Source organism: Entelurus aequoreus, linkage group LG16 (genome assembly GCF_033978785.1).
Source record: "Entelurus aequoreus isolate RoL-2023_Sb linkage group LG16, RoL_Eaeq_v1.1, whole genome shotgun sequence".
Classification (NCBI taxonomy): domain Eukaryota; kingdom Metazoa; phylum Chordata; class Actinopteri; order Syngnathiformes; family Syngnathidae; genus Entelurus; species Entelurus aequoreus.
Window position 1 is genome coordinate 50,479,918 of NC_084746.1, and position 12,857 is coordinate 50,492,774.

The window sequence follows — 12,857 nt, forward strand, 5'->3', positions numbered from 1 at the left end:
AAGTCTCAATCAAACCAATCAAAGGACAACATTGATAGAGCCATTGCAGCGTATGTGCTAGAAGACATGCAGGCTATTTCTACAGTGGAGACACCCGCTTTCAGGCAGCTAATGGCACGAAAAAATTTTCCAAGTTCCTGGACACAGTGAACAGTGAGTACATAAAAATAGAAAGCAAGCTAAAGAAGACATTCTAAACTCTGCCTCTGCTCATCATTCAGGACTGAAGGTACACACACTCTGTCAACTCTCTTATATACTGTTGCTCTTTCATTCTAGACTTCTGCAGCTATTTCAAATAGTTTTGTCAATTTGTTCTGGCCCGAAATAAATTGGCCCTTTGAAACATATCTTTGTCTTTGTGTGTTGTACGTAGACCACATTGTTTGTGTGTTGTACGTAGACCACATTGTTTGTGTGTTGTACGTAGACCACATTGTTTGTGTGTTGTACGTAGACCACATTGTTTGTGTGTTGTACGTAGACCACATTGTTTGTGTGTTGTACGTAGACCACATTGTTTGTGTGTTGTACGTAGACCACATTGTTTGTGTGTTGTACGTAGACCACATTGTTTGTGTGTTGTATGTAGACCACATTGTTTGTGTGTTGTACGTAGACCACATTGTGTGTTGTACGTAGACCACATTGTTTGTGTGTTGTACGTAGACCACATTGTTTGTGTGTTGTACGTAGACCACATTGTGTGTTGTACGTAGACCACATTGTTTGTGTGTTGTACGTAGACCACATTGTTTGTGTGTTGTACGTAGACCACATTGTGTGTTGTACGTAGACCACATTGTTTGTGTGTTGTATGTAGACCACATTGTTTGTGTGTTGTATGTAGACCACATTGTTTGTGTGTTGTACGTAGACCACATTGTTTGTGTGTTGTATGTAGACCACATTGTTTGTGTGTTGTACGTAGACCACATTGTTTGTGTTGTATGTAGACCACATTGTTTGTGTGTTGTACGTAGACCACATTGTTTGTGTGTTGTATGTAGACCACATTGTTTGTGTGTTGTACGTAGACCACATTGCTTAGCAGAGTTCAGTGATGCAAATGCATGTCAAGTTGATCAACACATTGTATTATTCTCCAATGCAATAACAGTACTAAAGTGAAGGCTAAAAGTGCATTAATGGGAGCCTTTAAAAAAAAAAAAAAAAAAAGGAAGTAACTAGTTACTTTTCACAGTAACACATTACTTTTTGGTGTAAATAACTGAGTTAGTAATTGAGTTACTTTTGAAATAAAGTAACTAGTAACTGTAACTAGTTACTGGTTTCCAGTAACTAACCCAACACTGGTGGCATGATAAGCTGCACCAAAAAAGCCAAAGAAAAAGCAATATTTTGATGTAGACTCCAGAAAATGTTGACTATTGGGCTTACAAATTTGAGGTTCCACCATTAGATTTTGAGAGTAACTTGCCCAGAGACAGAATCAAGACCCGGCGCCCTTACCGGAGCTCTGCTCGGTGCTCTGTCCTGGCTCAGTGCCCACGCTGAAGAGGTGGCTTTCGTCTGTGCTGGACTGCCTGGCGTCGGAGAGGCTGCCAGGCTTGGTACCGGCCGAACTCGCATCATCCGCCACCACAACCAGGGTCTGCTCTTTGGAGACGCCGCAGTCGGCCCGCACGCTTTGGGGCCCCTGCTCCTCATCCTTGCTCTTGGACAGCGAGGCGTCCCCAGAGCTTGCGCTGAGCATGGTGAGGTCTGCCAGGCTGCCGTCCGGGTGAACCAGCCTGGCGACATGTCGGGGGTTATTACACACAAACAGGACCACTCACGTGTGAAGCGTACACTATGCACTAATGAGGACTTTAAAGGCCTACTGAAAGCCACTACTACCGACCACGCAGTCTGATAGTTTATATATCAATGATGAAATCTTAACATTGCAACACATGCCAATTCGGCCGGGTTAACTTATAAAGTGACATTTAAAATTTCCCGGGAAATTTTGGATTTATGATGACGTATGCGCGTGACGAAGTCAGTTTAACGGAAGTTATGGTACCCCGTAGAATCCTATACAAAAAGCTCTGTTTTCATTTCATAATTCCACAGTATTGTGGACATCTTTTGCAATTTGTTTAATGAACAATGAAGGCTGCAAAGAAGACAGTTGTAGGTGGGATCGGTGTATTAGCAGCGGACTACAGCAACACAACCAGGCGGACTTTGTTGGAGAGCAGACGCGCTAGCCGCCGACCTCATCTTGACTTCCTACGTCTCCGGGCCGCCAAACGCATCGGGTGAAGTCCTTCGTCCTTCTGCCGATTGCTGGAACGCAGGTGAGCACGGGTGTTGATGAGCAGATGAGGGCTGGCTGGCGTAGGTGGAGAGCTAATGTTTTTAGCATAGCTCTGTGCGGTCCGGTTGCTAAGTTAGCTTCAATGGCGTCGTTAGCACAGCATTGTTAACCTTCGCCAGCCTGGAAAGCATTAACCGTGTATTTACATGTCCACGGTTTAATAGTATTGTTGATTTTCTATCTATACTTCGAGTCAGGGGTTTATTTCTTTTGTTTCTATATGCAGTTAAAGCAAGATGCTATCACGTTAGCTCGTAGCTAAAGCATTTCGCCGATGTAAAAGGCACTGAATGTCCATTTCGCGTTCTCGACTCTCATTTTCAAGAGGATATAGTATCCCAGGTGGTTTAAAATACAAATCCGTGATCCACAATAGAAAAAGGAGAGTGTGGAATCCAATGAGCCAGCTTGTACCTAAGTTACGGTCAGAGCGAAAAAAGATGTCTTGCACTGCATTCTAGTCATTCACTCTAACGTTCCTCATCCACGAATCTTTCATCCTCGCTCAAATTAATGGGGTAATCGTCACTTTCTCGGTCCGAATCTCTCTCGCTCCATTGTAAACAACGGGGAATTGTGAGGAATACTAGCTCCTGTGACGTCACGCTACTTCCGCTACAGGCAAGGCTTTTTTTTATCAGCGAGCAAAAGTTGCGAACTTTATCGTCGATTTTCTCTACTAAATCCTTTCAGCAAAAATATGGCAATATCGCGAAATGATCAAGTATGACACATAGAATGGATCTGCTATTCCCGTTTAAATAAAAAAAAAATCATTTCAGTAGGCCTTTAATTTACCTTCAACCTCATTTTGCTAGCATGTAGACTGGCTCTATAAACATCTGTTTGATTGAATTGTGAACTATCTCACTGTGGAGGAACTGCTATGAGTCCATTACACTTGCACATTTGGAGGCATCTTGTCCTCATGAGTCCATAAATACAACACACACACACACACACACACACACACACACACACACACACACACACACACACACACACACACACACACACACACACACACACACACACACACACACACACACACACACACACACACACACACACACACACACACACACACACACACACACACACACACACACACACACACACACACACACACACACACACACACACTTGAGGCTCCCCTGCAAATGCTTGGACTCGTTGCTCAGGGAACTGCAGCAACGTCGCATCAGGCATCACAAAGCGGTGCAACATTCCCTCTGAATCTTTATAAAAAATAGATTTTTTCTGGACATTACAGGCTGATGAGTTGTGGGCGGGGAAGTTGGAGAAGGCCTTCTCAGGCAAGGGGGTTGGGTTGTTTGGCTGCATGTCAAAGTTGAACACCGCACTCTGAGGCTGATCACACTTACTTGTGCTGTTGACTTAGTTTTTGCTTGATGCTGCTCAGGAGGCAAGGTGAGGGATTAAGCGAAGAGAGAAAGGACAGACTGAGACTTGAAAAACATCAATTAGTTGTTCAGATTGTCTTTTGGAAGGGTGGGGGCTTCAGGCTTGTTCTGGAAGAGTTTCATTCCAAAATCAAGCATGCTGGCTGATAGGTTGGTTTGACTGTTAGAAACAAGTATGAGAGTGCTGGGGCTTCAGGCACAATAAAAGAAACCAAACTTGACTAACAAAAGCATCAAAGTCAGCAAAAATACCCTAAATTTAAGAAGAATGTTTTGTTATTGCAGACCAGGAGGGCAGGACAGGTGAGGTAAGGGCACTTCAGGTAGTACGTAGGGACGGGGTTGAGTTGAGTTGAGTTTGAGTGTATTTCGAACATGCAAGCATACAACATGATACGTCACAATTTCCAGTTTCTCTTTTCAACATGTGTGTCAGCTAAAGATAAAATATTAAGGTTCGTTTTACACTCTTTGCTGACGAGAAAGGGTTATCTAGCTTGTTATTGCGGAGTTATCTAGTGGATGACCCTATGTTCTTTTGTGCTGTGTGGGTGACTGTTTGCTAAGCTGCTATTAACAAATAAAAAAGCACTTCCTGTAATTTCTGGTCTATAAACTGCTACTTTATTCAGGGATCTCAGGGAGGTTCAAATTTTTTTTTAAAATAGAGGAATTGAAAAATATCAGCCGGCGTTCAAGGGGGCCCTTTTGGGGGTTTACGGGACATCGCCCCCTGAAGTTGAAGAGATTTGACCATTTTTAAGATGCTTTGGAAGGCTTTTTTTTTTTTACATAAATTCGGTACAAATGCAAGAAAACCGCTCGGGATGGTCTCCTTCTGGCCCCACTATGGACTGGACTCTCACTATTATGTTAGATCCACTATGGACTGGACTCTCACTATTATGTTAGATCCACTATGGACTGGACTCTCACTATTATGTTAGATCCACTATGGACTGGACTCTCACAATATTATGCTAGATCCACTCAACGTCCATGGCATCGGTCGCCCTGGGGAGGGGAAACTGTTTTATTTTAGATATGTAATCCTCCATGGTAAAAGTCCAAGCAAACAATGGCTGTGCACTCTTGCTGTCGGTTGTCTTCTTCTGCTGCACGGGTCTTCTGCAGTACCAGCAGTCGCAAGAACGATTACTAGCGGCCTCTACCACCAGGAGGCGGGAGTCACTTAATGACTCATATTTGACCCGGCGGAAGTGCCAAGCATGCGCTAATTATTTTGCGAAACGAGTTTGACCCGGCTGTAATTCGAGGCATGCGAATACCATATTCCCGGCGCCAATTCAAGGAAATGCGGTATGTTTAACGTACTGTATTTTTCGGACTGTGAGTCGCAGTTTTTTTCATAGTTTGGCCGGGGGTGCGACTTAATACTCAGGAGCGACTTATGTGTGAAATGATTAACACATTAGCGTAAAATATCAAATAGTATTATTTAGCTCATTCACGTAAGAGACTAGACGTATAAGATTTCATGGGATTTAGCGATTAGGAGTGACAGATTGTTTGGTAAACGTATAGCATGTTCTATATGTTATAGTTATTTGAATGACTCTTACCATAATATGTTACGTTAACATAGCAGTTGGTTATTTATGCCTCATATAACGTACACTTATTCAGCCTGTTGTTCACTATTCTTTATTTATTTTAAATTGCCTTTTAAATGTCTATTCTTGGTGTTGGCTTTTATCAAATACATTTCCCCAAAAAATGCGACTTATACTCCAGTGCCACTTATATGTTTTTTTCCTTCTTTATTATGCATTTTCGGCCGGTGCGACTTATACTCCGGAGCGACTTATACTACGGAGCGACTTATACTCCGAAAAATATACGGTACCCTAAGATTTTTTGTTAAAATAAAGCCAATAATGTCATTTTTTTTGGTCCCCTTTATTTAGAAAAGTATCGGAAAGTACCGAAAAGTTTCGAAATAATTTTAGTGCCGGTACCAAAATATTGGTATCGGGACAACACTGGTAGACCTAAATTTTGTCCAAGTTATAAGGCCGGAAATTAGGGTACTTATCTTAAAGAACCTATTGTTGCATGTTGGACTTTAGAGGCTCTGTTGTAGTTGGTGAGGTAGTGCTGTAAGTCAGGACCAGGCTGGGATGGTGGCATGTTGGAAGAGGACCAGGCCAAGTTGTAAAAAGGGACAAGTCAGATAGCAAGGTCAAGTAGTGTGCAGGGACAGGACAGTTGGGAAATGTTGGGTTGTCAATTAGGACATATAAAGAAGTAAGTAAGGTCAAGGCGGGTAAGAAGGGAGAGGTAGGTTAAGAGTGTGGAGGTGTGGAAGACGCAGGAGAAGAACCAGGATGCTGATGGATGGATGCCACATAAAGCGAGCCTCTACCCACCTATTCATGATCAGATAGACACGCCCGCTGACTTTAGAGTGGCTGCGAGAGGAAGAAAAAGGAAGAGCGGCGCCAAAGAGATAGGAAGCAGGTCACGGGGAGAAGCAGAAAAAGACCCACAACACGACACCACAACCTCCACTTGACAGTGTTTTTCAACACACAACATGTGAGCGCCACCTGTAGATAGTGCTCTCCTCTTTGGCCACCACCGCCTGGAGGTCGGTGAGCTGCAGGAAGCGGTCGTGGAAGTAGTGCAGGTGGAGAATGCACACCAGCAGAAAGGACGTGGGGATGAAAATCCTGGTGAACAGCTCTGAGACCGAGAACTTCTCAAGGCCCAGGTCCCGAAAGCTGCATAAAGGGAAAACAAAATAAAATCAGGACTTGCGTGTCAAACTTGCCAGGTTTGGGAGGCCGATTCATAAACCTGGCGCACACCTGTCTTTGTTGCCCGCTGTGTCGGATCTGAACTGGAAGGTGTAAACAGCGATGAGCACCAGCATGGTGTACATCACCACCGACATCCAGAAGTACTTCAGGATTCTTCGCCACCACTCGTAATGGACCTACACGGGGAGACCGTTACGATAAGTGGGTTTTATGGAGCTAACGGTCAGCCATTAACTGCAGCGACGCGCGCAATGACACAGTGCGCTCAATGACACAGTGCGCTCAATGACACAGTGCGCTCAATGACACAGTGCGCTCAATGACACAGTGCGCTCAATGACACAGTGCGCTCAATGACACAGTGCGCTCAATGACACAGTGCGCTCAATGACACAGTGCGCTCAATGACACAGTGCGCTCAATGACACAGTGCGCTCAAGGGGACGCAGAGCGACTGCTTCGGTTTTATGGGCCATTCGATTATAAAGCAGTCAATTTTTACAACGCCACATTAACGGTCAGCTCCTCCTTTCCAGGCCATTATTGAATTGGCAATTTGGAACACACGGTTTTGGGAATGTGGTTGAAATACTTTCTGGCCACAACATTAGATGTACCTGCACAATCTGATGATATCCAATACAATCAAAAACTCTGCCTCTAAATCATTACGTGCAATGTTATTTCACTCCAGTCCTGTAGGCGGTGCACACCGCCAATACTTGCCAAACACTCCCAAGTAGGGATGTCCGATAATAGCTTTTTGCTGATATCCGATATGCCGATATTGTCCAACTCTTTAATTACCGATACCGATATCAACCGATACCGATATATACAGTCGTGGAATTAACACATTAGTATGCCAAATTTGGACAACCAGGTATGGTGAAGATAAGGTACTTTTTAAAAAAATGAATCAAATAAAATAAGATAAATAAATTAAAAACATTTTCTTGAATAAAAAAGAAAGTAAAACAATATAAAAACAGTTACATAGAAACTAGTAATTAATGAAAATTTGTAAAATTAACTGTTAAAGGTTAGTACTATTAGTGGAGCAGCAGCACGCACAATCATGTGTGCTTACGGACTGTATCCCTTGCAGACTGTATTGATATATATTGATATATAATGTAGGAACCAGAATATTGATAACAGAAAGAAATGGGGGGAGGGAGGTTTTTTTGGTTGGTGCACTAATTGTAAGTGTATCTTGTGTTTTTTATGTGGATTTAATAAAACAAAAAAAAACAAACAAACAAAAAAAACCCGATACTGATAATAAAAAAACCGATACCGATAATTTCCGATATTACATTTTAACGCATTTATCGGCCGATAATATCGGCAGACCGATATTATCGGACATCTCTAGTATTGATGTGTATTGTTTTGTTGGATTGATTAAGAAAAAAGAAAAAAAAGAAAAGAAAAAAAGATGCACTTTTTAGATAAATGGCGTTAAAAAATACTTGCAAAAAAAACAAAAATTAAAAAAAAAAACATATGCATAGGAGAAATACAGCAAGTTCACAAAACATAACGGAAGTTAGTCAGTCTACAAGGAAGTTAGCCAGTCTTTAAAGACATCAGCCCAGGTACATTTTTACTTATGTTTCGGTTTACATGGCCTTAGAAATTAGTTGCTTATAAAATGTTACATCTTAAGACCGATACCCCCGATCAGCAACCCTGGCAGCATGGATGACTTCCATTTTGTACAATCATGTGTGCTTACGGACTGTATCCCTTGCAGACTGTATTGATATATATTGATATATAATGTAGGAACCACAATATTGATAACAGAAAGAAATGGGGGGAGGGAGGTTTTTTGGGTTGGTGCACTAATTGTAAGTGTATCTTGTGTTTTTTATGTGGATTTAATAAAAAAAAAAAATAAAAATAAAAAAATAAAAAAATGATACGGATAATAAAAAAACCGATACCGATAATTTCCGATATGACATTTTAACGCATTTATCGGCCGATAATATCGGACATCTCTAATGAAAATTGCTCGTCGGTTCGAGGAACTTGTTTGTCACTCACCAATGTTACGCCACATGTACGTGCACATACACAGAACCAGTCCCAGAGAAGCAACCAACAAGTTGCAGCCATTCTGTAGTAGCTAAATTGCAATCATTAGCTAACTGCACACAACGTTAATGTGCCTGCACGTGTTCCATACGGACACAGTTACAGTATGTCATTATGTGCTGAAAGTCGTAAAAGGGCGGTATACAACGCTTAAAACAAAGTTAGCGCCCGTTAGGTTGCAAACAGCCCCCTTTGATGAGTAATTAAAGGTAAAGTACCACTGATAGTCTCACACAAACACACACACACTAAGTGTGGTGAAATTACCCTCTGCATTTGACCCTTCCCCTTGTTCCACCTACTGGGAGATGAGGGGAGCAGTGAGCAGCAGCGGTGGCCACGCTCGGGAATCATTTCGGTGATTTAACCCAGTGTTTTTCAACCTTTTTTGAGCCGAGGCACATTTTTTGCGTTGAAAAAATGCGGAGGCACGCCACCAGCAGAAATAATTAAAAAACAAAACTCGGTTGACAGTAAAAAGTCGTTGTCGCAATTGTTGGATATGACTTTAAAGCATAACCAAGCATGCATCACTATAGCTCTGGTCTCAAAGTAGGTGTACTGTCACCACCTGTCACATCACGCCCTGACTTATTTTGAGTTGTTTTCTGTTTTCCTGTGTTTAGTATTTTAGTTCTTGTCTTGCGCTCCTATTTTGGTGGCTTTTTCTTTTTTGGTATTTTCCTGTAGCAGTTTCATGTCTTCCTTTGAGTGATATTTCCCGCATATACTTTGTTTTAGCAATCCAAAATGTTGTAGTTGTTTTTATCCGTCTTAGTGGGGACATTGTTGATTGTCATGTCATGTTCGGATGTACTTTGTGGACGCCGTCTTTGCTCCACAGTAAGTCTTTGCTGTCGTCCAGCATTCTGTTTTTGTTTACCGTATTTTTCGGAGTATAAGTCACTCCGGAGTATAAGTCGCACCAGCCGAAAATGCATAATAAAGAAGGAAAAAAACATATATAAGTCGCACTGGAGTATAAGTCGCATTTTTTGGGGAAATGTATTTGATAAAAGCCAACACCAAGAATAGACATTTGAAAGGCAATTTAAAATGTCTAAAGAATAGTGAACAGGCTGAATAAGTGTACGTTACATGACGCATAAATAACCAACTGAGAAGGTGCCTGGTATGTTAACGTAACATATTACGGTAAGAGTCATTCAAATAACTATAACATATAGAACATGCTATACGTTTACCAAACAATCTGTCACTCCTAATCGCTAAATCCCATGAAATCTTATACGTCTAGTCTCTTACGTGAATGTGCTAAATAATATTATTTGATATTTTACGGTAATGTGTTAATAATTTCACACATAAGTCGCTCCTGAGTATAAGTCACTGTGAAAAAAACGGTACTTTGTAGCCAGTTCAGTCTTAGTTTCGTTCTGCATAGCCTTCCCTAAGCTTCAATGCCTTTTCTTAGGGGCACTCACCTTTTGTTGATTGTTGGTTCAAGCATACCTTTTTACCTGCACACTGCCTCCCGCTGTTTCCGACATCTACAAAGCAATTAGCTACCGGCTACCACCTACTGATATGGAATATGGAGTATTACATGGTTACTCTACCGAGCGCTAGACAGCACCGACCACTCAACAACAACACATCATTTGGAGACTATAATTACAGGTTTGCAAAAAATATTTTTAACCCAAATAGGTGAAATTACTCCCACGGCACACCAGACTGTATCTCACGGCACACTGGTTGAAAAACACTGATTCAAACCTCAATTCCAACCCTTGATGCTGAGTGCCAAGCAGGGAGGTAATGGGTCCCATTTTTATAGTCTTTGGTATGACTCGGGCCGGGGTTTGAACTCACGACCTACCAATCTCAGGGCGGACATTCTAACCACGGGCGGTTTGGATTAAAACTGTCTATCAAAAACACCAAAACTATACCCGCAATTATATGAATTGTACTGTATGGTTAAATAAATAAATTTGTATTGGATCTAATCATATTGTCTAAATCAGGGGTCACCAACCTTTTTGAAAGCAAGAGCTACTTCTTGGGTACTGATTAATGCGAAGGGCTACCAGTTTGATACACACTTAAATAAATTGCCGGAAATAGCCAATTTGCTCAATTTACCTTTGCTTTATATTTATTAATTTACTTGTTTTTTGCCTGGTTTTGTATTTGTTTTGTATCATCCCGTGAGGTGTATATTACTTCTTTTGTTTTTTTGTTCGGTTTGTACTTCATGAAGTTTTGCACTTGTGTTTTTTTTTTGTTTTTTTTTGTTTTGTTTTCGTTATATTTGGATGTAATTGTTGGTTCACATATCATTAAGTAAGACTATGTATTATGTGAAGGGGGCAGGAAAATATAAGATTTTTCTTCATCCTGCTCCTTCTCAGGCATTGGTGTGTAACGGTGTAACTGAATAATTGTGTTATAATTGTCTATCAAAGATGCACATCAATGAAGGAGATAAATAAAAATGAAATGAAAAAAACTCTAAGTTATTATTAATAATTAATGATATTTACACTTAAATGAACGGTTTAAAAGAGGAGAAAGCATGAAAAAAATGACAATTAAATTTTGAAACATAGTTTATCTTCAATTTCGACTCTTTAAAATTCAAAATTCAACCGAAAAAAAGAAGACAAAAAATAGCTAATTTGAATCTTTTTGAAAAAATAAAAAAAAAGAATTCATGGAACATCATTAGTAATTTTTCCTGATTAAGATTAATTTTAGAATTTTGATGACATGTTTTAAATAAGTTAAAATCCAATCTGCACTTTGTTAGAATATATAACAAATTGGACCAAGCTATATTTCTAACAAAGACAAATCATTATTTCTTCTAGATTTTCCAGAACAAAAATTTTAAAAGAAATTCAAAAGACTTTGAAATAAGATTTAAATTTGATTCTACAGATTTTTTAGATTTGCCAGAATTTTTTATATATAATATTTCACAAATATTCTTCGTCGAAAAAACAGAAGCTAAAATGAAGAATTAAATTAAAATTGATTTATTATTCTTTACAATAAGAAAAAAAAAATACTTGAACATTGATTTAAATTGTCAGGAAAGAAGAGGAAGGAATTTAAAAGGTAAAAAGGTATATGTGTTTAAAAATCCTAAAATCATTTTTAAGGTTGTATTTTTTCTCTAAAATTGTCTTTCTAAAAGTTATAAGAAGCAAAGTAAAAAAAAATTATGAATTTATTTAAACAAGTGAAGACCAAGTCTTTAAAATATTTTCTTAGATTTTCAAATTCTATTTGAGTTTTGTCTCTCTTAGAATTAAAAATGTCAGGCAAAGCGAGACCAGCTTGCTAGTAAATAAATACAATTTAAAAAATAGAGGCAGCTCACTGGTAAGTGCTGCTATTTGAGCTATTTTTAGAACAGGCCTGCGAGCTACTCATCTGGTCCTTACGGGCTACCTGGTGCCCGCGGGCACCGCGTTGGTGACTCCTGATATAGATAATAATGTGTCCATTGAATTAACAGAAAGGCGTCTTGATGTACCTGGTAGAGCGCCACACAGGAGAGGAACATCATCATGTAGAGGATCTTGTACATGACAATGGTTCCCTCGAAGCTGACGAAGAAGAACATGCCGCCGCAGATGTAGATCCAATATTTGACCAGCATGGCCATGACCATACTGCCCAGCACGTGCATGATGTCCTGCTCGTCCTCATGCTCCGACTCCTCTACCTCTATAAACACACAGCGTGTCAATCAGGACCTGCATTCCAGACGTCGCCTCATCTGATTTCACCCTTTATCTTTTGGTCCTCCACGTGAACGTCTGAGAGGCCCGTCTCGTCCTCCTTTTGTTTTTCTGACCTCTCTGTAAGCGTCTGCCTCAGCAGAAGCCAGAAGCTCAGTAGACACAAGACCTACACGCAGTGGACACATATTAGGTACACTCAAACAAAACATGATGGAATATATACACAGGTCCGAACCTTCGAGGAAAGGGAGTGGAACAGGTTTTTCTTCACGACGGAGAGACCTGTGACATGTTCGATGCCTTCGAAGCTGAAGATGTATTGCAGAACTATCAGCAGGTTGCCGTAGGCCACCATGAAAGGCGAGGACAACATGGCGTAGCGTCTTCGGTCGCGCATCATCCACAGCATGCAGGACCAAATGAGGAAGACGAAGGTCAGCCACGTAATGTAGGTGATGCTCCAGGCCTGCAGAAAGCACAGAAGGACCGTCATGAATTT

The 12,857-nt window shown here is 40.7% G+C and overlaps 1 protein-coding gene across 3 annotated transcripts in view; it reads right to left on the minus strand.

The window, feature by feature from the left end:
- Positions 1-12,857, minus strand: part of LOC133631151 (piezo-type mechanosensitive ion channel component 2) — a 258,049-nt gene that overhangs the window by 102,801 nt on the left and 142,391 nt on the right. For all 3 annotated transcript variants that reach the window (XM_062023258.1, XM_062023257.1, XM_062023256.1), the window contains exons 13-18: positions 12,594-12,824; positions 12,404-12,524; positions 12,148-12,341; positions 6,582-6,709; positions 6,321-6,494; positions 1,474-1,754 (exon numbers count right to left, since the gene is read on the minus strand). In XM_062023258.1, coding sequence (XP_061879242.1) covers positions 1,474-1,754; positions 6,321-6,494; positions 6,582-6,709; positions 12,148-12,341; positions 12,404-12,524; positions 12,594-12,824 — 1,129 coding nt within the window. The remainder of the gene's footprint in view (positions 1-1,473; positions 1,755-6,320; positions 6,495-6,581; positions 6,710-12,147; positions 12,342-12,403; positions 12,525-12,593; positions 12,825-12,857) is intronic.